Source organism: Corvus hawaiiensis, chromosome 4 (assembly GCF_020740725.1).
Source record: "Corvus hawaiiensis isolate bCorHaw1 chromosome 4, bCorHaw1.pri.cur, whole genome shotgun sequence".
Taxonomy (NCBI): Eukaryota; Metazoa; Chordata; class Aves; order Passeriformes; family Corvidae; genus Corvus; species Corvus hawaiiensis.
Genome location: NC_063216.1, coordinates 14,996,989 through 15,022,085, shown reverse-complemented (window position 1 = coordinate 15,022,085; position 25,097 = coordinate 14,996,989). Strand labels below are relative to the sequence as shown.

The window sequence follows — 25,097 nt, the reverse complement described above, 5'->3', positions numbered from 1 at the left end:
TGAAATCTTACTGACTCCAACCATAAGCTTCTCCAAAAAGTGCTTTTACATAGTGTTGCAAGTCAGAATACAAATCTCTTTATTAGGAGAAGGTTGATAGACATGTAAGGCTCTGGCTTTGAAGGGGAACGCTTGGATGTCTTTAGTAAAAAAGGAATATTGTTTCATGTACAGGCCTAGAACAAAACCACGAAGTTCACTTAGGAATCTGCTCATACCAAATTTCCACAATGAAACATATATTGTGAGACAGCACTAGGCAATCAATTTCCTTTTACAGTACCTCTACATTCAAAAAAACCCCATGGGGACATCTGTGACATTTTTGGTGCAGTTACAGAGACAAAAATTTCACCAGTTTAGGAACAGAAAATCAGTAGGTGACTCGTTAACGTTAAAGGATTTTCTTGTCTGCCAGAAAAAATGGAAACTGATCAATCAATTAAGTATCAAATAGAAGACTGGATTTTAATGCATTTGCAGGGTAAGATTATCATCTAGTAAAACCAGCACTGTTTACTTCTTCAGTGGACATTTGTCTATACAAAAGACAAAACCTTTGGGTTTCATTACAAGAATGAAGCATAGAAAAAAATTTAAATAAAAACCTTACCTTTCTGCAATACATATTTCATACTGCCAAATACATATGCAACCATTCCTTATTGCTATAAGAAAGCAATTTATGAAAAGTGCTGATGAAAAAAAATCAGCTAAACAAAAAACCCCAAAACACCTCTGCATAAAAAGAACCACACCAAAAAAAGGCCGATAAACTCACCGTAAGAGAGATCATTCTTAGTTTATTTACATACCTAAGCATAACACTTATTTCCCCTTATTTCATTCAGAAATCTTCTATAACTAAGGCCCCAAATCTACAATCAATAAAGTATAGGCACAGAAATTCCACTCCATCTGCATTTATCAAGTCTAGGAAGACCTATGAGTGATCCAAAGTCCAATAATGTCAGTGGGGAGTTTTCTACTTCCTTCAATACATTTAGAAAGGGCTTGTGAGGTCAGCAAGCTGCACTCCTTATTCTGTCAGAAATTCCACTGAGGCAGTGCAGTATCAGTCTCCACATAATTACATACATCTTCTTCCTGAAACTGAAGTCAGTCACATTAATCGTAATTTCATGAGAAAATGACTTTTGGAATTGAACGAGCTCTGTAAAACAGAAAGAAAATACATACTATACATTGGTCATGGCAATGTTTTGCACTACCTTAAACAGATGCACTGTTTGGTTTTTAAATTTTTCTGTTCCTAGAGCTGGATTTGTTTATAAATGACTTAAGAAATGCTTGACAACACTCTTATGTTTCAGGACTGATTCTTCTGTTATACATCAAAAGCCGTGAGAAATAATAAGCTACTCAGGCACACCTGAGGCAATGGACTTGGGCAGATACTTTGGAAATAGAGATGGATTTGTATCTATAATCAACTGTTTGTCTCCATTTTTTAAAATATCAGAAATTACAGTGAATCACATTAACACGACGCCAAATTTAAAACAGACATAACAGGGAAATGTTTTCATCACTGCTGCAGTTATCTAGAACTTCAACCATGGGCTACCAGAAAATATAATGAAAGCAAAATCCTAAATAAAACAAATCCTAAATAAAACAAACTTTTTTCCCCCCAAGGATCTTTTCCCTCTCATATTTGCTATCTGATAACAGTAGTAAAATAAATAAATGAATAAAAGAACATCATCCACAAACATTTCTATCAAGCATTTCAGATCAATCTTGACTTGACGATACAATCCGAAAAGATTGGAATATATTCATCATTTGCTGGATGGAGATTTGCAGCTTCACAAATCACACTGTATCAGCAGCACTGAGAATGTCAGTCTCTGTTTTCCTCTGGGGTTGGCTCTTCCTTTAATAAAACATTTAACTGTTTCTGTGCACATGAAAGGAAAAGTTCCAAACTATGCAGATTTCTCTGACGGACAACATCATCAAGCTGTTGAAATAAAAGAAAAAAAAAGATCAATCAACTTTAAGAAAACCTGAAAACAAATGCCAGGGTTTGTCAGCAAAAATCCAACCATATTCAACAACAAAAATTCAACAACTAAGGAACTGTGTAGTTTCAATGTGTGCAATTTAATGACAACTTTTTAATGGAGTATTTGTGTTCTCCAAAATAAAATGTACAGAAGGCTAAAAGTAACTTTAAAGCTGTCAAATTCTACACAAGCTATTTGAAAATGCTAAACTGCCTTGCTGCCATGCTAGGTAAATCCCCATAGAAATTACAGCTGCTGCTTTTACAAAAAATACTGCTTCAGGTTTAAAGTGATGCACATGAATACACATTCAAATGAATGTGACAGCATATTCAAAAATTCAAAGCCTACTGTTAAGTTAAATGGCAGCATGTTTAAGTAGTTCCCAGAAGAAAAGTCATCATTTTTCTATTTACTTCGCTTGTTCCTACATTTTATCCCCTACTGCCAAACAATGTGAACTATATGTATCTATAAAATATATACTTGCAGTATAGATAATCTTCCCCACCAAAAAAGAATACCATAGCAAGATCTGGTAGGTCATATCATATAAATGACAAAAAAGTGGTTTACTGAAAGGCATTTGAACTTTTTAAACATTAATTAATAAATAAAATTCACTGCAAAATTCCTTCCATTTGAATGTTCAAGTTCAAATGTCAAACAAATACTATCACAACTGAGAGATGTTTTCAATCTGACTATCCTTTAATCAGCCCAAATTCAACTGAATACCCATATAATGATGACATAGGGTGAGACTGAAAGGTAGTGGTACAAGGCTAATATGACATAAAAGTTATGCTACTCAAGGGAAAGGAAGTAATGGAATTTTGAAATCCAGCACTTCTGTCAGACTATTGTGCACAAGTTCATATGCAATGGCAAATGGAAGGTTTTTCAAAAAATATGTCCTGACTCATATATCTTGGACTCACAGCTTTAATTACAGCTTTCAACAAAAACTGATCTGTTTTATCAATCAGCAGTCCAGTTAGTTGCTCTAGCAGTCACTTGAATGCCCATTTTGTTTTATAACACAGACTATTTTTAAAGTATCAACACAGAATGCAAGGCAAAGCTAGTGACAGCTTCCCACTTCACTTTGAAAATGCACTCAGGATAAAGTTGCAGCTCTGTTATTTCATACACAAAGGGAAACATTTTTATGTCCCTGTGCTTTGCTGCTCCATAAGTTCCTCTAATTTACGCAAAACCAGGTAGTTAGAATATTTTGGCAATTTGTTTCAACAGAGTTGAATGTGTCAGATCTAGTCACCAGCAGAACACATACATATTTTCTAAACACCACACAATCATAAAACTCTCCTTCAGTAATAGAAGCATGGAATCACAGGATGGTTTGTGTTGGAAGGGTCTTTAAAGATCAGCCAGTTCCAACCCCCTGCCATGGGCAGGGACACCTTCCACTGGACCAGCTGCTCAGACCCCCATCCGACCTGGTTTGCTTGTGCCTCTACTGCAAATTTTCAGCTGTTGAAACTTTTGCATCTCTCCACAAAAGCAGGCATTAGAGCTCCATACACAGCCTGATGAGAACCCAGCCCACTGATTTACAACAGATTTTGAAGCAGATCTAGTTCAAATAAATGTCAGAAAAGTCTGTTCTTGATACATTAAAGTAACAGCTGCTGTTACTTTAGTGTTCTTCCATTTACGAAAATGGAAGAAACAGCAGACTAATCTCTAAAGAAGCTGTATCTAGAAGAGTCTGGAGCAAATGAACAAAAAAAACCCCACTTTGTTGTGCTGGTGCAATTTCCCTGATTTGAAAAGTATCTTGCCTTCTTTCTATCTTCTCGACCAAAGCATTTTGCTTGGGGGAGCTTGCATATTTTTTTTTGTGCTTGTGATCCATATTTCTTTGGGGACTGAATGGACAAATATAGCACAGTCCACACAATATAATTTGTTGCATCTTAAAAAACAACACGAGAAACCTCTTTCTCCAATTAATAGAATTATAATTCTCACATTATGTCATCAGATTCTGTTGCTTCTGGTAGGTTTATCAGTTGGAGAAGCGTAGCACGAAACTGAATTTTAGTGATTTCATTTTATTGCATATTATATCATTATACTCCTAGATAGTTCTTTATTGAGCTTTGACCAAGAGCTTTGGCTAAACACTCCCTTTTCTTTTCTTGCAGCCTTCCCTTGCAAATTTTGCTTTAAAGAGATCAGAGTAGCTCGCCAGATGTGTGTTCTGCTATGCTGCTGTTAACTTTCTTTACCAAGGCTGCAATCTCAAATTGTATAGGATTAAATTCATTTCATCAAGTACCAAAGCAAATGTTTAATGTGTGTAGTGATTGGCTGCAGCATGAAAAAAACAGAATTTCTTCAGGCTTGAGCAAGATTTTAGAAGTCTCAAATGAATTAAGTACACATTTGAGAAACCTTTGTTGTACTCAAGTGGTTAGTTGGTAATCTCCATTTGTGCATAAGAAAAGTTTATTGCTCGTTAAAAGTGTATGTAAATTCAATAACATAAAACTTGAGAATTCAGTTCCCCCTTCTTCACTCAGTTTATGAATAAGCATTGCCTTGAGCAGGACATTCTAAAAATCTTCCATGCTAGTCAAAGATAAAACAACCCAAAAAAACTTAGGATCTTCACATAACACGAGAAGCAACAAATGATGCTGGCTTTGAAAATGGTACTTTTGAATTTATTCAGAAAGAGGACATGCTCCTTAATGGGAAAATTGGCTTGGCTGGGAAATAGAAACAAATCCAATGAATCTTTCTTATATAACATATTATTTAATGAACAGTTACCAATGGACACAGCTTTTCTGAAGAGTGCCTCTGCATTGCTGTGCTCCTGCTTGCATAATATACCACAAAATGGGAAAATATAAAAGATATTTTAAATCTCGCTTTTCCAAACAGTCTCCTCTCTGTACTTTTAGGTCCTGTTCACTTCATGGAATGATCTCATTATTTAAACAAACATAAATGGACATCTGGCAAACTCAAACTGAATGTGACTCATATGCAAATGTAGTCAGTATGAATAACATATTTAGGATGGGGGCATTCACACAACCAAACCAAACTAACTGCTCTAATTCTATAGATGCTGAAAAATGGATCATGTTGGTTCAGATCTGCCAAGAAAGGGCATTTTCCTACATCATATTGTCACTGTTGTCATTGTTAGTCAATGTTTCTCTTTCGCTCTATGAAATCTAACAGTTCAAAGTTCCCAAATTCTTTAGACTGTGTCCAGTTGGTGGAGCTGTAATTAGCTCAAAGTTTTAATGCTCCTCAACTTCATTATTTTAGGTTACTCAACAGTATCTTTTAACTCTGTACAGATTTTTTTTTCCCCTCAAGAACCAGAGGTTGCCTCTCTAGGCACTTGTATGGATCCTGCTGAGAAACTGGATGTATGAGACTTGGAAAAACACTTCTTGAATTCCAGTCCTTAAATTCCCACTGTCCTTCAGACGTTTCATTTACCAAAAATGAGCAGTCTTGCAGGACCATCCAACACATTCAGTGCTGTTTGTTCCCCTCTCAGCTAAGTGCATTTCCACACTCCTTCTGGCCAAAGATGCCTGAATGAGACACCCTGTGGGGTCTCACCTTGTATCCAAAGGCCACCCAGGATGATGTGCCTTGGAGCCATGCAAGGCACGACCTAAAGGCACAGGCCCCAGCAGAACTCCTGAGTGGATGCAAGAATGGGACTTGGGAAATGAAAAAAAAAAAGGCACTGTATTACCACCAGGAGAATGCTTCCACCCCAGGCTGCCATATTTTGCTTTAAGTCAGCCCATCTTCCCCTGCATCACTTCATCCACCCATAGGTCAAACCAAAACAAAGTTAACAACTATTCTTAGCTCCACATTCTCCTAGATTTATCTTATCTTTCAAATTTTCAGTGAAATGGGAGCAAAGTCTACATGAATGATGTCTAAAGTAGAAACTAGTTTCTTAGACAAATAACGGAGCATGCACATCCTCCATATCTTCCCCTTGCAATAGCCACCTGCAAACAGGTTTGTTTTCATGGCATTCATGCTTACCTTCCTCTATTAAATATTCACCAACCTGTTTAAATACTTCAAATTACTGGAGGAGAAACCCAATCAGAACTTTATAAATAACTGCTGTATGTCAGAATTATACTCTCCCTTTCTAGTAACTAATAAAACAGCACATGGAAAATAAAATATAATTTTAGGTTAAGCACTGAAGGATATGAGATGAAATCCTGATCTCACCATAGTAAAGGTATATTTTGTTATAAATCCCACTGTGGCCTGAAGTTCACCCAGAAAAGTGAAGAAAACAAAATTAATGTTACATATGGCTCTTCAATTTTCCGATCTGTATAAATATAAAAATGTTAAAAAGTGTATCTTTCAAAATTATTTCTCAGATAAATGTTCCCAATACCAAATGTATTTGCAGCTGTAGAAATAGTAGCTACATTTATTCAAATACATATTGAAAAATTTACCTGTACTTCAAATGATAATCAGAGGATTAATGTATTCAATAGCAGTTCAGCTCACTACTCTGGCTCTGTAATACTAACTGGAGTAAAAACTGCCATCTTCTTTTTATCATGAAATTCAACACGTGCAATGACCAGAGATTAAAAAAGAGCAAAGATGTTCAAGGAAGAAAGCTTTTAACTGTACTTTTATTACTGGTGTTTTTATAGTTGATCACACATAAAACAAACAAACAAAAATAACGCCATTACATTGTAACAAAGCAGAGAAGTTTCCCTCAGATCATAAAATCAGCAATAAGTTTTTGAGTCTTGTTATTTTTCCAGGAAAAACGCAAAGAACTTCATCAAGAAAATATTCCAGCAGTGGTATTTGCATTTATATTCATCCATACAGGGGGAAGGGCCAGTGGGGGAAGACTTAAAATCCTTAAAAGTATCCTTGTTACTCAAAGAAAATCATGTTCATAAAAAGACAGGAAATTTCAAATGCAAAATGAATGTTCTGGGGAATTGAAAACACAGAGATGGATGTGTGAAGAGAATGGGTTCTGAAGGTGGAGTTAAGCAGCTGATATTAAGGCTTTCCATTTATTTAGTGTTTACAAGTAAACTGCTGGTTGGCTGTTGAATAGGATTCATCACCAAGGCATTTCTTTGAAGTTAAATATTGATTAGCTACAGGTAATTATTTATGGACATCAGCCTGGCATAATTTCATGTTTTTCAAAGGACTCATAGTATAAGAACTTTTATATATTTCCTGTCCCCTCTCTGAGGAATGTTCAGTAGAAAGGGGACATTTTGACACTGGAAGTAAAAGCAATTGAGGCTTTGTAATAATTGCTAAAGTGGTTTATCCTAGTTTATTTAGTCTTAATTTCTCTATGTATTTTTATTACTGATAAATATACTAAAGCTTCATCTATTTGCTGTTTCCAAACTGTAACTCATTTAAATTTGCTATTTTTCTGTATGGTTTTGTATTATATAAATGTACTAACTAAAAAACTTTTATATAAAAGAAAGTAAATACAAGTTGAAGAATTATGACAGACATATTTCAGATTATATTTTTTTAATAATTTTGTTAAACATCCTTTTTGAAGAAAAAAAGACTAAACTAGAAAGTCCCATTTTTACTTTAAAAGACTCTGGAATGATTTTTCATTTTGTTCTACAGTTCAAACTTAGCACTGTTTGATCAACACTTAGATGGATGTGTCCATGGAGAGCAGAACACCAGTCAAAAGTGCTGATGATGACAGACTGCTTTTCTAAATACTTCTGTACTTAATTATTACGAAGTAGAGGAACAAATTTAAATCCCTTTGAAATCGGTGGAATTGGGAATATACATTACTTAAGTATAAGGAAGAAATTATAGTGATGCTTGATTTGTTCATCTATATAAATAATTTGCTAAAAAAATGCTGTCAGTGGCACTCCTTCCTCTGTGCAGGGACTTGCTTGACAATGCAATAAAAGTATACTGGGTTGCTCCTGGAGCAGTTAATCCAGATGTAACACAGCTTCTTGCTTAGAGTCAACCATTGATGTTCCAACTGAATTTGCCTTTAGGTATTTCTGTTTAGCCTAATTACATGCACATCTGTAACAATAGGTGATTATTTTAAAATCCTTTTGGCATCACTCTGAGTAATAAATTACAGTTATGGCCTTTCTGAACAATGGTCCGAACTTCATTTCTAGGTGAATAAATGGCTCCATTTTAAATCCATTTAAATGTCTCTAAACATTTTTAGAGACAAAGTATTTTTGAAAAATAATGGCTTTTCATGTGATTAAAACCTTAACTTTTGCAGGCTCCTCCTGCCCCGACTGATGGTGCAAAGCACTATTGTAACTTAGTGCTACGATTCCACTCTACTGGATATTGGCCTACAAATCCAGTCCAACAGACTCTTGCAGGGTATTAAACACTCATCAGTGTCTTCTCAGTGCTTGACTGGTAGATGCCCTTCTTTGAGGAAAATTCAAAGACAAGGGGTTTGCTCTGTACAATTTTTATGATATATAGACAGGTTTTCTTTGGGTTTTTTTCCCCCACAACTAACCCACCCCAGTGAATGAGCCTGACGCAATCCTGAAATTTTCTGTAGCTCAGCTACATGATAATATTTTCTAGTAAAACTATGGGTCCAGAACTCTTTCCTGGTGCACTATCATGAACTTCTCCCCACAGATTCAACAGAAGGCTTTAAAAAAACTCCCTAGCATATTAAATAGACCATATAGAAAAATTATTACCTTGAGGAACCTGCAAATCTGAGAGTTGGATGAGGAAACAATGAACTACTTCCTCTCATTTCTATAATGGATGAGAAGGAAAACAGATCCATATGGTACATATGTGCAGCAGAGTTTATTTTAGATTTAATCCCAGGACAGGACATTTTTGTCTGTCCACCTGTGAATTTCTACTATTGATAACACTTACTAAGTATATAAAAACAAGGTTCTTCATGGCTGTAATTTATACAGTATCTGCTACACATTAGAAAGTCATCAGTGTTCAACACAACCTCTAGGAAAGAGTGATGTTTAATAAATTATATTGCTATGTGAAAATGTTTTTTTCCTTTTAAATAAATAATGCTGCAACTTCTAAACCTTAAGGATTTTATGCTCTGAACTTGATCATTAAAATAATACCATATGTTGGACACATCTTTAAAACAGATTTGCCTGGTTTGCTGAAGGTGGTGGGAAAACACCCTGTCAAACGTCTCAGAATCTCCACTGTCTCCCAGCTGGACCCAGGAGTGTAAGAAAATACTAACTTTCATTCATATAAATACGAGAAAGAAATTTGCTTTCAGTCAAGGAAATTAGATTGAGTGCAAAAAGAACTAAAAAAAGTTGCAGCACCTGCTCAGACTACTGTAGAAGGTGAAAAATAGGCATTTTCTAAGTCTACAAAAATAATAATGGAAATATTTATGTGCATTAGCACATGAGAAATCTCTGGAGTCACCTACCTACTTAACAGATTACAAACATGATCAAACTATTTATAGACTATCACCATGCACTAAAAATAAGGAGTTACCATAATTGCTACTGTAATTTCTGATTGGTCCAGCAAATCTGATTGCTGTGGTTTGAAGTCACAGATTCAAGATCCTTGAAACAAACATACAGAAACACATGCAAACAGTGTCTTCAAAATCTCTGACTGATAAATAGTTACTGTTTGGCCCTGGCAAGTGCCTGCACAGCTTCTGAGACACACAGGTTTACAGTCTCCACAAGGCAGGCACAAGCAGAAGACTAACCACAATGTGGCCAAATTCATCAGATCACTTCCTCTGACAGGAAAAAAAAAAAGAACTAGAAATTTACAACAGCACCCAAATAAAGGATTTATAAGTGACTCAGACTGGTTTCTATCTGGGCTTGTCAGACCCTGAGTGCTCACAGAGTGTAGAAGTCCTTAATAGTTTTCTCTTGATCTCCAACTGTTTTAAGTAACCAAGTCAGTCTTGGGCACTATCACATCCTGATTTAATACAGCTACAAATGACTTGGCAGAGATTACACAGAGCTTCTGTGGAGCTTCACAAACCCAAACTGCCACCTCTCCGGGAAAATGCCTGAAGACTATCAGACCATGCTTCCTGAAAAGCCCTGAGTGCAGGGCTGGGTGATAGATCTGGTAGCAAAGATCTGCTTCACTTGTCAGTATGTGAACATGCTCTAGATTAACCCACGGTAACCACACTTGGTTAAAAGCAGCACCAATCTTCCTACACATAAAAATTGCTATTGTTATCAAATCAAACGAAAAAATGTTATCTGATGGGCTCACGTTGAGTCACGCTCACAGAATTGCCTTACAATACCCAGATTATATCTACAGAAATGGATTAATTAAGCATAACTGAAAAGCAAACAGCAAATACAGACATTAATAAAAACAATCTTTTTTGTAACTGTGAGAATGTATTTTGCATTATCTGTAAGCATGTAAAATAGAAATAATCCTTGCATCATAAGTGTTTGCAGTATATACAAACAGAAAAAAAAAATACCCTAATAATTTGCATGGCTGTGAAACCACAGCTGTGTAACTGCTATTCCATTGCCATGGGTGCTTTCTAAACATCTATACCTAATGTGATCCTTCATTAACAGGAGACCCAGCAGGAGCACAACTTCCTTGCCTCTGAGAAGTGTAACAGGTGGTTCATAACACACATGACAGAGAATCACTGCTTCAGGCTCGGAGGTGAAAAAACTGTGTTATATGGAAAGCTGAAGCTACAAACAACATAGTAAGTCAGGCTGTAATTAATCTACCTAGATATCAAGGAGACTGGAGTTGCATCATGATTATTTGAAGGCTCCTGTGAAACTGTGACACCATATGCCACTACCTCTAAAGCAAAGCATCCCCTAACAACACACTGGAGTTTGGTAAACACCGAATTTGCAGGAGAAAAATCCCACCTGTTGGTTTTTGAGGAACACTTGATTTAACAGCCAGGTTTTCATTTTAATGAAACTTAAAATGTGACAGGATGAAACAGTATATTCTAGAAGTCATGGGCAAAGATGGTATCACATGAAACGCAGGTATCTTTCTAAAATTGCCATTGTAGATTAGAGTTGATGGATTCACACAAAGAAATTAAACAAGGAAAATCAGCCTGCAGCAAATCTGTGATAAGTTTAGCATTAAATCTGTGGCAATATATATGCATTACGATATGTAATTAAAGTTCAGGGAACACAAAATTAACGTCCTACTATTCAGACAGACATTTTTGAGACCACACTTTCTAATGTATTCAGTATTGAGAAGACTGAAGCTGTTGATAATGTTTTTTACTAAGTTTTACTGGAAAACTCAGTTTGGAATTTGAAGCCAAGCTACTGCAGCAAAATTCAGGGCAGCTGCTGGCGAAGCAGTTCATAAAGTTGCAGCTGCAACAATGTCATCAAAGACAAGATCTCCTTGTTTTAAAACACACATAGATTGAGTACTCATGGCTCTCAGCAGGTCATCACTTACAATACCACAAGCAGGAAAATTCTAGAGGAGGAGGGAGAAATCACCAGCAAAACACAATAATCTGCAGGCTTTCTGCTCCACACAACTCCAAATCCTGCAACTGCCAGCCAGCGGAGACTTCTCAACAACAGGGTGAGAAGTATTCCCCAAAGCAGTTTCCTTTGGGTACCTGCCTGGCTATTCTGCTGCTCTTCCAGATGCAAACTTGTGTCAAGGCTTTGCAGAGAAATAATAACACCCAGAACATACAACCACAAAGAGAACAGCAGTTTTTCACATTGGCAATACCTTATTTTGCATTACTAAATTAAGAGAGAATAAACTGTTGCTTAGCTGGGTGGGGTGGAGGGAGAGGGCAAGGGAGGGAAAAAGATACTTGACCAAATTATATGAGTCAGTAGCCTGCAGCCAAAGCAGAAAAATAACATATATATTTATTAACTATAAGTCATTGAAGCATCTTGCTGGATTTCTAACACACGGTTAAGATTTGGATGCAAAAAGTAAACAGGAAACCACATCACTTTGCTTCATCTATCTAATCTTGCTACTGCTGTAGGTAAGAAAATTTACTTCTTTACATGTTTCTCTAGCTTCATAGACAACTTGATTAAGTCTCAAATTTTGATCCCACTGGCTTTGCTGTAGGAATCCAATTGCAGGAAATAATCATAGGAAAGATTAATCAAAACACATATGGTAAATCCAACTTTACCATTTACTTTTTTTAAATCAGAGTTCAGCAGAAGGATAAAAACAGCAACAGACATACCTGAGAAGTAGAGCAAAGAAGCTGCAAGATTTGGGGTAAAAATACCTTGAATTTTCCTGCATATAACCAACTATGAGAAGTCTCCAATAATTCCCCAGCTAAAAGAGTAAGTAGATAAAACTACTGAGGTTCAAGTATCTCCACATAAAAGGATTTGGGTGTAAATGAGAAGCAGCACAAAAAACCCAAACAAACCCTGAACTCTGAATATTCCTCAGCTGCAGGAAAACACAGTTCAGAACAGAATAATCCATCCTTATACACAAAGTTATCTACTCATTTCATTTGTGCAGTGAACAAGACAAAAAATAATTTGCCCTCAGAACTGTACAGCCAAGACAATCTGCCAAGTAATGTGACTTTGGTGGCTCTGCAATTACTCTGGACTTATCCTGGTACATGGACAGAGAAATTCTACATATCACCTCGTTAAAACGAGTGTGATTTCTGGATCTTCTCAACACAAACACAGAGACCACAAAACTGTCCCTGTGTGTCACAGAAACAATGGAGCAAAGGCCCTTTTGTACTCTGTCCTTGTCTCTTTGGGGTTCAATTCCAGTGTAATTAAAATAGCATCACAAAAATCTAGGGATGGAAGAGGCAGTGACCCAACTTCTGATCTTTGCACTGGGAACTCAAAATAAATCAGAGTGGAACAATTGCCTCTTCTCTTTTGCAATCTGACAGCCTTGCAGGTGCATGCCAAAATGCCTTTGCTGAGCACGGCCATCATTAACTTTCTAAGATGCTTTAGGATCCCCTTGGTGCTAAGAGAATGGTACAGCAGGGACTTGGAAAAAGCCAAGAAGTTGACCTATGACTAAGAAAATAAAATTTCAGATGATATTCTTAGCTTTAATTAATCCAAGTGATCATATTGAACTGATTAAATTTTCCATCTAGTACAAAGCAATGTGGATTACACTAACTTAAGATCAAATTTATAACTGCTATGTTACAAAAATACCTAGTTGTACATACTCATAAATTCTGAATTATGACAGTGAAATACAAATACAGTTACATGCATATAGATGAATTTGAAAGACAGCAAATGAATTAAGGTTTTATTTTAATGGGAATGACAAAAACTCCCCAAAGTCCTCTGTTGGAACCCTGGGTAACAGTCCTCCTCCTCCTCCTCCTCCTCAAAACATTCACTTATTCGGTCTAATAGAATATTAAATATTTTACCTTCAACATTCAGCTGACCTGTCTAACTTTCTCACTAGGATGGCAAGATAAGGGTGTTCATGTTCATTTGCAAACATGGATCCATAGACTTTTCTGGGGTTTGCTGTTCTTGTTCTTTTTTTTGCTTAAATTACCTACTCTTGGTTAATCAAAAGGTCTCTTGAAAACGCCCATAGACAAGAGTCACAAGTTGCATTAAAAATGCTTAATTCCACATATCTAATCAAGAACTTTAAATTTTTTTCTCTACTCAATATCCAAGCATATTTTGAGGAAGTCATACAGAACGCAAAACAACCAATCTTCAAACAGATGATCTGGTTACAATTCTCACATTTCCAGAAGTACAGCATGAAATTCTAACACTGAGGGATGAATCAGGAGAAACACAGGAGAGCCTCACTTACAGGGGGCCAGAGGTGTGTACAGATGCCTTGCTTCCTCCTGTCACAGCCAGCCTTCCTAATGGACAACAGGGACATTTCAGAGCCTCCTCTGCTTTCTTATCAAATACTTGCAGAAGAGAGGGGCCCTGGATGACACATCTTGCCTTTCCCCAGATCTCAGGTGTTGCTTAAGCACCTGATGATGAGAAAACCACCCCACTCTCCACTGACAGATAGATCTGGGTGACATTAGTACAGTGCACACTGCAAATCTTTATTCCTCTGAATACTCTATATCCACAGAGCCAGCTGAATAATTATGTGTTTTCAGAGCAAATCCAAAGTTACTCTTACAGTAATTAAGACGATACACATTGGATTAAAAACACAATACATCTCAATCACAAGAGTAGCTTTGAAAGAGTATAGTATCCAGTCATCTCATTGCTTAACGTTATAATTCATCCTGTTATTTTTTCCCTTTTTGGCTTTGATAGCACAATATTTTCTCAGTAATAATACCACTTGATTCCAGTTTCAACTGGAATCTCGCCTGACTGAAGAGTACAGGCATAATCTCAGTCTTTGTAGATTTATACACTGAGGCACAAAAGGATATATGAAGCAGTTTTAACTTAAGTAAAGAATTTCAAACTCTGGCAATTTTTCTCTAAAGTAATTGTAAAAAAACCTACCATGGGCTATGTATGTAGTTTCAACTAAATTGCTTTCATCAGCATAAATGATCACTCAAAGAGTTTGAAAATTATAATTTTGGTTATTTAACAATTTCCTTTGTATTTCAATGAAACTAAGTGGCAGAGAATTGTATATTTTTCTCCTTTCCATTTGTTGAAGACAGAGCACTATAATTTCCCGGAAATTAAAAATTCTCTCAAATGCATGATGTTTTGCCATTGAAAAGTGGCAGAAAAATGCCAAAATGTCCTCCGAAGAAAAATGCCTGATAGGATCAACCGATAGAAATACTATATTCCTTCACAGGAAACTATCATTTCCTTTTAATATTTAGAAACAATAATTTCAAAGCTTATAGAGACTTAAAAGTTCAGGAAGGAATGCCAGGCTCACTTCTGCATCCCATGCAGATACATCACAGTGCTTCAGGATCCTTATTCACAGAGGAGAAAAGGAGAGCCAGGTGCACCAAACTCATCTTACACTACAACTTCCCATAAATCCTTGGCTTAATCCTTTGGATTTATACTGCTCTTTGAGTTGGGTAAAGGAGCAGTGTGAAAATGCTCCTAAAGCCTCAATGTAAATGTTTCTTTAATCCTATTAAAGCCACAAAACAGGCCCAGCTGAAGGAGCAGGAAACTGAGCTAAGGAACTCTCAGTGACCCCATCACTACTGTCTCTCTTGGCACTGATTTGTTGGTCACAAGTTTGTCCTGGGCATGGCACAGATGTCCTGACATCAGGTGGAATCAGGACATCACTGTGGGGAACCCTAGGACACACTGGATGGTGGTGTGTTCTGCAGTAACACGAAGTTTTGCACTAGTAACTTAGAGCTGTTATTAAAATAGCTGATATGGAAACAGAAGATAGGATTAAACATTTTAAAATGCCACTTTGTTGCATTACACAGAACTTTATGTTCCCCAAACACGACACTGAATTCAGCCAAAAATGATACAACTTCATTGCTTTTCTTTAAAAGTCAGAAGAAGGGGAAAACATTGAAAGAAAAATACTCAAGGTGACACCACACTTTAAAAACTGGGAAACTGGTCTGTTAAAATGTGTTGGTGGTAACATTTAGGGTTTGGACTCTCATTAATGGGGCCCCAGGGAAAATATAAACACTCTTTCTGAAATTAAATCTTGAGTTTGCCCACCGCAGTCTTGTTTTCAGCTTGAGCTGCTGGCACGTCAGCCTGCAATTGAGGCCTTGCATCAAATGCCAAGCCAAACATTCAGGAACAAGAATGGTAATGACACCCTATTTTGTTCTAAGGCATATTAAAATATAGCAAGTACTATATTAAAAAAAAGGCAAAAAAAAATCACTCATTTGAGATTAATAACTTAAACTGATTTTCATAACCTCTCCCACTTGCACTTGTCTTCAAATAATAAACCTTCAGAAGAAAGCTGTGCTTGACTCTTGAAATCAAGCACACTTGCAAAACAATAACACATATCAAAGTTCTGATAATAACTGCCTAAGGGCATAAGAGTTTTTACCTACAAAACTAAATTCCCTGGTTTTGATACATGATCTTGCAAATGACTTAACATGAATGGATCAACAAATGAAAGTCACCAATTTCTGACACAAGTTTCTCAGGTGGGATCCTTCCTATTCACAGGGATATGATATCCTAATATCAGAACTCTGTTACTGGAACACCTCCTACCAGCATCTCTTTAAGTTATCTCTCATATTCCCACATTCTTTTCCTAAACAGTGTGTTCAAGGTAAGAGTGTGTTGCTCCTACTGTTAGTTTTTCCCTCTCTTTCCCCTCAGTCTCCAGCCTTCTGTAATCTCTCCATTTAGATGGATCTAGAGGAAGGAATGCAATGTAAAATAGAGCCCCTGTTCCACGTAAGGAATTGGGATCTCTTGCCCAAGAAGGGAATGGTCAGCCCTGCCTATCTTAATCGCAGCTTCTGTGATGTCTCATGATGCATAGGAACTGTCCTCTATATGAGAAAAATTGCAGTCTGGATCTACATGGGATGTATGGAATATCTTATACAAACACTGCTCTAAGACACTGATCCCTGATGGGAATTCGGGTTGCAAATTAATCTGACTCAGAGAGTAGACTGCACCCATGACTCAAACCAGGGATTAACAATAACTTACCTGCCACAGGTAGGGAACTTGAAGAAGCTGCCAATTTACCAAGGAGAACGACGAAAGGGTGTGCCAGGAATTCGTACAGGACTTGTTCCACCACTGACACACAAAGTTAACTTGAAGCATAGGAGATGTAACATACTCTAGCCTGCTATCCAATAAACTGAGTGAATTCCAAGCTTTATCTTTAAAATCAGCTCCTCGATGTAACAATGTGAGACCCAGTAGGTATCAATTCATGGCCTAACCAACAGTACTGTGTAGAAACCCTCCGCTTTTATCTGCAGACTTCATGGATTTCTTTAATCAGAGGGGTGGTGAGACACTGGAGCAGGTTGTCCAGAGAAGCTGCAGATGCTCCATCCCTGCAAGTGTTCAAGGCAGGGTTGGATGGTGTCCTGGGTCATCTAGTGGGAGGTGTCCCTGCCCATGGTGGGGGCATTGGAACTCACCATGATCTTCCATGTCCCTTCCAAACCAAACCATTGTGATTCTATGATTCAGGTCTGAAAGCAGCAGATTTGTGTGTTTCTAACACCTCCTCTGGAGTAAGTAATTAGAAAGGGGGCAGAGTGCTGGATCCTTATTATTGTTCTAAGCTAGAGCCAAAAATGGTTGCATCAAACGCTTTTTAACCATGCAAGCACATCAGTCCTCAACACGACTCACATCAGCACTCCTGCTGGAACCACAAAATCAACCATAAATTTTACAAAACTGAATATTAGATGTAATAACCTGCAGTAACTAGAATACCAGTCTAGTTACTGAAGTTAATGTAGTACTATATAGAAACAGTTCTTTTCTGTTCAAGACATTAGTAGGCAATTTAGAAGCCTTTCAAAGCAACATCATTTCACATTCATATGGAGTGTATTTCTGAAAGGCAGGTATACAGGTTTCTTATTTTATTTCCATTCATTATCATGTCAGTTGTGTAACTATCATCTACTTTACTAGAAATAAAATAATTGAGCATATTTACTGAAAAGAAAAGAAATACTGGATGTGCACAGTTGAAAAAAATTAGGCAATATAAATAAAGCAAAAGAAGTAATTTCTAATCTAAATGCGATTAGCACCTGAAGAATGTGAGCTCTTGGGTTTAAAGCTACATTAGGATTCACGTTCCAAAAGGAGATTTTGTTGAATTGCAATGGTTACTGCCAGTAGATTTATCATAAAAGGAGTTACCATTGTGCATGTATAGAAGCACAGAGAAGAAAGCAAAGGTGCAGTCAAGAAGTCAAGGACTTCTCAGCTGTATAGAGATGTTACCCACATAATAAAAGTCTAGAAAGCAACCAATTCAGTAATTTCAGGAAAGACAAAATACAGATAACCAGTAGCTGAACTCTGTGTCAATTCTTAGTTGGACAGAAAGCCAAACTGCAATAAAAATTTGCTTTAATTGCAGTTAGGACAATAAGCGTGAAGATTGGTGTATGGGTAAGAAGAAAATGGGTCCAGCCTCGTGACATTTCCTCAGGGGCAGAAACACCAATAACATATAGAGATTTTTCTGCAATGATAATATCACCTTTGAAAGAAGAAAATTAAGTCTCAATAGCGAGAAAAAACGTGTTTTTTTCTGTCTGATAAGAGAGGTCAATAAGCCATTGTTATTCCCAATTAAACTGATGTTTGAAGGTGTTTTCTGGTAGTAACACTGTTTTCAAATCCTTTTTTTACAATCATAGCCAGTTTCAGGCATGAGACAGACATCCTATTTCTCTTCTGCTGTACTGACCTTCCTCATTAGTTTCATCTAATTCTTACTACAAAAAGGGCTATAAGTTACAAGGTCTTTATAAAGACTATAAGACTTATATGATAACTAAGACATTTAAGTGAATCTTGTAAAGAACTAAAATTTTATTTCAACTGCAGCACTTGATATGTAAAGGGAGAACTTTTAGTCAGATTTGTTTAAGAAAAACTTAAGAAAATGGACCATTTTCTGTGATGGTTCTGATGGATGAGTAAGAGAGTAACTATGTAGAGGTGGACATACCTTCCCATAAAGTCAGACTTCAGGAATGAATTACAGACAGTTCCTCAGACAATTTGAAAACCCAAAGGAATTTGCATCCTCTCCTCAACAAGGTGGATTAATCTAATTAAACTTGAACTTCGTGCATTCTTTTGCAGTCTTTACCTTAAATAACTAAATATAAGAGATTAGTCTTCATCATAAAATCTTCTCTTAAAATACCACTGAATGAGAAACTTGCAAAGAAAGTATTCCACATTTTAAGTATCTATCTACATAAATAACAGGGGTTATAGCAATTGTAACATAGATCACCTTCCACAATCTATATTGGTAAAGCTGCTTTCAAAATATATTTATATAGGCTTTGTTGCTGAACTAGAAAATCAAACATAAAAACCCCAAGAAGTTCTGAAAGTGCATTCATGATAAATCAAATCTGTATGAATATATTTTATTATGAAATGTAACACATGCCACTTAAAAATCTCCTGAAATGGGATTTTGTACCATAACCAAACCCAAAAGTCAGTGTATCAGTTAGAAATCTACTCAAAAGGCAAAAACATAGGTCTACTTGCTTCCTTCAGACAAAATAATATAGAAAATACACTCCATAAATACAGTACATTATTAGAAATAACCCTGAAAAACAAGGATAACCATGGAGGAAATTAGCAGTTTTAATTTGATTTACTCATAGATATGTCCTGCTGTCTTGGGTATAACTCCATCACTATTTTTCTTCCCTTGAAAAGCGTTGTGGCTACACTGCATCTCTGCACAGAATAAAATGCACAATTCCCTCTTCAAGTGGTAAATACTTGTTTCACTGCAGAATAATCCCACCAAAAGTGGGAAAATGTATGACTTGCTCTTGCCTGAGATGAGCTGACCTTCTATAAAGGTGTGTTATCAGGGTAAAACAGTATTTTCCAAATATACTTTTTCAGAAAAGAGCAAAAGTGACTCTGGTTCTTCTGGTTACATAGCAAAGAGCCAAGCTGCCTGTCCTGGCACATCCCACACATCCCTGGGATGAGCCTGGAATTCTGTTTTTCAAAAGCAGCTGTATTATTACCAAAGTAAAGGGGTATTTCCTTCATGCAAAATCAGAAGAGAAACTTGTTGGCTTTTTTTTTTCGCTTTCCTGTAAGACAGACATGGCTTATACCAGCTTGTTAGTGATTCTTAAATATAAATACCGTGGTTGAAATAGGTCCTTAATTTCTGTAATATCAGAGAAAATGATCTATTAAATATGAAACCCCCAGAAGTATCTCTTTGGCTATTCTTAATTCTGCAGTATTTTGGTAAATGTTAGTCAGAGAAATGTTTAGTTCTGTTTTCTTTAAAGGTTATGAGGCACAGCTGCACAAATCATGTGGGAACACACAGTAGTGCAGTGAGTTTCGTTATAATGGTGACATCTCTGCTCCCAGAACCCGAGCCTTAAATCAGGATGGGAGTGCATTTATGACAAGTGTCTGACTTTCAGGGAAACAGGGGCTGCATTAAAATCAAATCTGTCATTCCAGTGATTACTCAAGCCCAAACAGGTAGTTCTTCCCTGACAGGCCAAAAAATGCCCTTTCAAACCAACGAGAGCTGTGCACAATTAGCAGACAAAAGGGGACTGATTAATATCCTCAGCTTTGCTGTCAGAAAACAAGCAGTAGGTTTTCCTGAGAGGAGATGAATGCCAATGTAAGTAGGAAAAATTGTTATTTGCTTTTTGGCTGGCTACTCATCTCATGAAGTGAATCTTTGTAATTTAGAAAATTTCTTTAAAAATTCTATTCAGCACAAGATTTATTTGGTAGAAAACTTTTCCTCTTGTGACTTACTCTCTCCTTTGTATACCAGCTTCAAGAATTAATTTTTATCTCTGTACAGCTAATAGTCACAAAAATTAAAAAGTACATAAACAGTAGGCACAATACGACTAGATCACTGGCTTTTTGTCTGCTTTAAATATGTAATAAATAAATGAAACATACTGAATTAGTATTTTTAAGCATTCAATTGCAATGAATAGGCAGTAAATTACTGAACTATGACATTTATAAACAACTTGCAACCTGTAGCGCAGACAAAATACCTGAATATTATAACAGAATACTTTTGTAGATCTCTATTCTACAAGACTTCCAAACATTTTTGTGATTTTAGAATTAAAAATGCTTAGTTTTTAACAAAAGGTGAGCAACATTTGCAGCCTATGTTCAAGAAGCTGGAACACTGACCAAGAATGAAAAAATAAGAAGCAGAGAAAAGAATTTCCTGACCTTTCTAACAACTAATAATTGGAAACAGTTTGAAGTACAGTAGTGACCAATTAATTGTCTTGATCATTATATCTTTTATGAGACACCTGGAAATAGAAAACTCCACCAGAACTCTCTGGGTGACATTCTGGTCTGTACAGATGTCCCCTGACAGACAGACATACTTGCTTAAGTCAGTATTACACAGCTTTCAATATTTTCATTCAGTTATTTTAAAACTTTTTAAATTAAGTTTGGTTGGTTCTTTTACTTTCTATCTGCAAATTAATTAAAAAAAAAATCATCTCAGCCAGTCATATAAAATGTAATTATATTTCAGGAATTGTCTTCATAGAACAGCAGGAGCTACACTCAACTGCGCAAAATCTGTAGGTCCACATTATGAAGGCAAAGAAAAGGCCACACACAGCCTCGAAATAAGATTAAGAAGCAAGGACATAAATATACTCCAATACTCATATATTTATTTTATTCAGATACTGCTTATCTGCTATTTTACTATTTATTTTCAGCTTGTTTTCTGTTCAGAAATGAAGCATTATTCCTGTGAGTGAGCTGGCTTGGCTTCTCTCAGACCAGTGGATTCAGAAAATTCACTTTACTACTTTAAAGCAATTCTTGTCTTTCACTCTACACCTTCATGGACCATCAAGTGAAGGGAGCACCTCCTTTTCTTCACATCTTGGACCAGGGAAAGGAGACAAAGGACGAGTGCAAAGCCGTGGTCTGGACCCCACTTTACACAGGGAATTATCACACTTCTCTTCTGCTCACATATCTGGAATGCTTTCAACACACCTCCAAAATTTCAGTCAACCTTGGAACTGCATCACACTCCAGAGCAAAAAACAAATGGGAAAGTTCCTTGGAACTGCTTACGAACTGCACTTTGGGACAAAGTTATGTTTATATCCACTTAATTCAGCATCAGCCAACTGAAGCAAAGTGTTTGGTACATGGGCCAAAGCCCCATGTGAAGTCCATAAAAACTGGAGCAGGGATAGGCCCAGCCTGTCTTTATACTCCTAACAGAGCAGCATGTACCCCTTAATCCGATTTTAACCAAAAATATTACAAAAGCAATGCAGTTGTACGGGTCACTGAAGGGCACTGCTATACCTCTGTCTCGTTGCCCAGGGATCAGGGTTTGGGAACCCTAACCTAAGCCAGAGTTTACAGGACAGTGGGCTCTACTCTTTGCTCTGATCCCCGGGTAACAAACAAAAATCTGGATGCATACACATACATGTGAGAGCCTATGTACACACATGTACATATATTCTACCACATCAGCAAGATGTTTGAGCAAAGTAGAACTATTAACCCCTAAAAAACCTCTGAATTAAAAAAAAGAACAGAGCTGTTCTGCCTCATAAAAGGGAATGCCTTCACAAACATTCAGTATAAAAACAAACACTAGAACTTTTAAGCAATTAATGCAAAAAGCTGGCAAACACCTCCCAGCACTCACTAACACAGGCACATCCTCAGGGGCTGGACTGTGTCAATTAGTGCATCTTGGGGCAATTCATGTGCTAGGGCTTGTCATAGCACTGGGTGCTTCCAGAGCACTCAGGTGATCAGAAACCACAGTGCAGGGCCAGAGGTTACAGGATGGTGAACATCAGGCAGCAAAAGGCAATTCTGATAAATAGGTTTGTGAATCTTGAGCTTACATCAAAATAGGTGGACTTTGGATACCCAAGGACAAATGCTTCCTTGCTCTTTACTCAGTTCTAGCCAAACTGACAGATTGTGCCTCCCTCTACATCTGTGCCTCAGATAGAGATCTATGGCACATGATATGCATTAAATCCAAACCAAAAATAACATTCATTTTTATGACAGAAGTGAAAGCAGTGGCCTGCCATTTAGCCCTACTTCAGTGCCTTTTTAACCTGTGTGCTACCCTTCACCTCTGTCCCCTCATTTCCCACCCCACCAGCAGCAAGGCGAAGCATTGTTTTGCCTTCCTGATATTTGCTGCAAACACAGGCAAAGAAATACTACACAGTCAAATGTACCTTCAGGCAATTTATAAAGATAACTTTCTGGACATAATGTGGATGGACCTTGGCTGGGGAAAGCAATTCTGGCTAACAGCTGACGCATGTGTATTTGAATTTGACTCAGAAGGATTCTTCAAGGTGTTACGAATGTTTAAATAAATCCCTATGAGTTTGGCAACTATGGAAGATGTCTTTGAACAGATGGGACAGCCTGACTCTAGTTCACTTTTGATGCCTTCTTCAGAATGGTGGTGGTTATGAAATGATCATGACATAACAAAGAGTTAATTCCTGATCAAAATTTCCTTCACATCTTAGATATCCACATTCTTAAGGTGTTAGCTGTGGCAACGTCAAAAAGAAACAGTTTTCTAGTATAAAATGTTCTATTTAATATAGAACAGAGAAAATAAAACTAGGACTGCAGTATCTAACTTGAACTGTTGCCAGTATAGTGCTATATATCTGTAAAATCTTGGGTTCACGTGGCATAATTACAATGCATGCCCCATCTTCATTTATTGTATGAAAAACCCATTTCCATCGCAGTTTCTCTTTTTTTTTTTTTTTTTTTTTTAGCTTTAGTGTCCTTTTTTTGAAGGTGGAAAGACATGCCAACAAATCCTCTGCTACCTTTGGTGGCTTTTGTGCCTTCAATACAGAGGAAGTTACGTTTGATCTTGTCAGCATTTTAGCATGATAATATTGTTGCTTTTTGTAAAGCAACTTTCTACTAATTCAAATAATCCCCTGCCAACCAGGTACAAATACTGCTGTGCCCATGGTTGGAAGGGTCCTACAAACTGATTTTCAAAACAATGATGACACAGAGTGTCCACTACCACCTTTGCAAGTTTATGCTCCTGTCACTCAAAGAAAAAAAACTGTCAGAATCCTAGTCAAGGCATTTTCCCTGAGTTCTTTCTAGGAATTCCTTCCATAACCTGCTACTTTTTAGCACAGTCCATAAAGTATATTTATTACTCTTACAGGTGCATGAGCTTTGACCAAGGTTCATTTCCTCGGCCTCTTAGGTAATCATATAAAAGCTATTATGCTACATGATTTGAAGTTACACAAATCTTTCACTTCCAACTTGAATACAGGCAGTCTTTATAAATCTTATGCCAGAAAAATCTAGCTGCCCTTATGTGTTTTTTTTTTTTTAATTAATGGATATGTTTTAACTGATCAAAAAGAGAAGAAGATTGACTGAAATATTTGAATATGCTCTTTGAAATGAAAGGATTTTATGCTCCTACTAGACAAACCAAAGAGGATTTTGTTTCTTTGAAGATATTTTCATACATATCTGCACTGAAGGCCTTATTGACCCATTTATTTATGACACAAGTTACTTTAATAGTAGACCTACTTTCACCTTCCCCACAGCTCATCCTTTGTAAGCAATTGACTTCAGATATGCACAAACATCCTTATGGATCATGTTTTGCACTGGATTCTGTTTAAATTGTCTTTCCAAATCAAACAAATCCTGCTGAAAGGAAATTTCTCCAGACACAGAATAATGGAAGGAGCTCACCCAACTGCAATCTTAACATGTAGCAGAGTGAAACTTCTGAAGGTAAATCCTATTTCCCATACTATTATTTAACCCATAAAAGCAGGGAATATAGAGGCAGAGGCCAAGCTCATTATTTCTATTTCCTTCTCAGGACAACATTACCCATTAGATTCAAGCTGAGTGATTTTGTTTATTGAGAGTCCTGAAATTTGATCTCGGGCTGCTACTGCCATATGAAAGAGGTTTTTAAAAATTATTTTTTGTTTATGTTTTTATAAAGAGCTTCAAAGGGGAGAAGTGTGTTATTTTTTTCTCCTCCTACTGAAAGCGAATCAAAGTCCCTTGAGCTACATTTTACTCTTTATACACAAGCATTAAACTGCCAGGATATAGCATTAACAGAACAACTGAAAACAACTTTCAGAACATTGCAACATTTCATAACAAGACCAATGCACTGACTATAAATCATGCTTAATAGAATACCAGTACATTTTCAGGTTCTCGCATAATATGGGTTGAGAGG

At 36.8% G+C, this 25,097-nt stretch overlaps 1 protein-coding gene across 4 annotated transcripts in view; it reads right to left on the bottom strand.

Annotated features, from left to right (window-relative positions):
* Positions 1-783: 783 nt before the first annotated feature.
* Positions 784-25,097, bottom strand: part of CCDC91 (coiled-coil domain containing 91) — a 117,351-nt gene continuing 93,037 nt past the window's right edge. For all 4 annotated transcript variants that reach the window (XM_048301330.1, XM_048301328.1, XM_048301329.1 and 1 more), the window contains one exon: positions 784-1,987. In XM_048301330.1, coding sequence (XP_048157287.1) covers positions 1,868-1,987 — 120 coding nt within the window. In that variant the 3' untranslated portion in view covers positions 784-1,867. The remainder of the gene's footprint in view (positions 1,988-25,097) is intronic.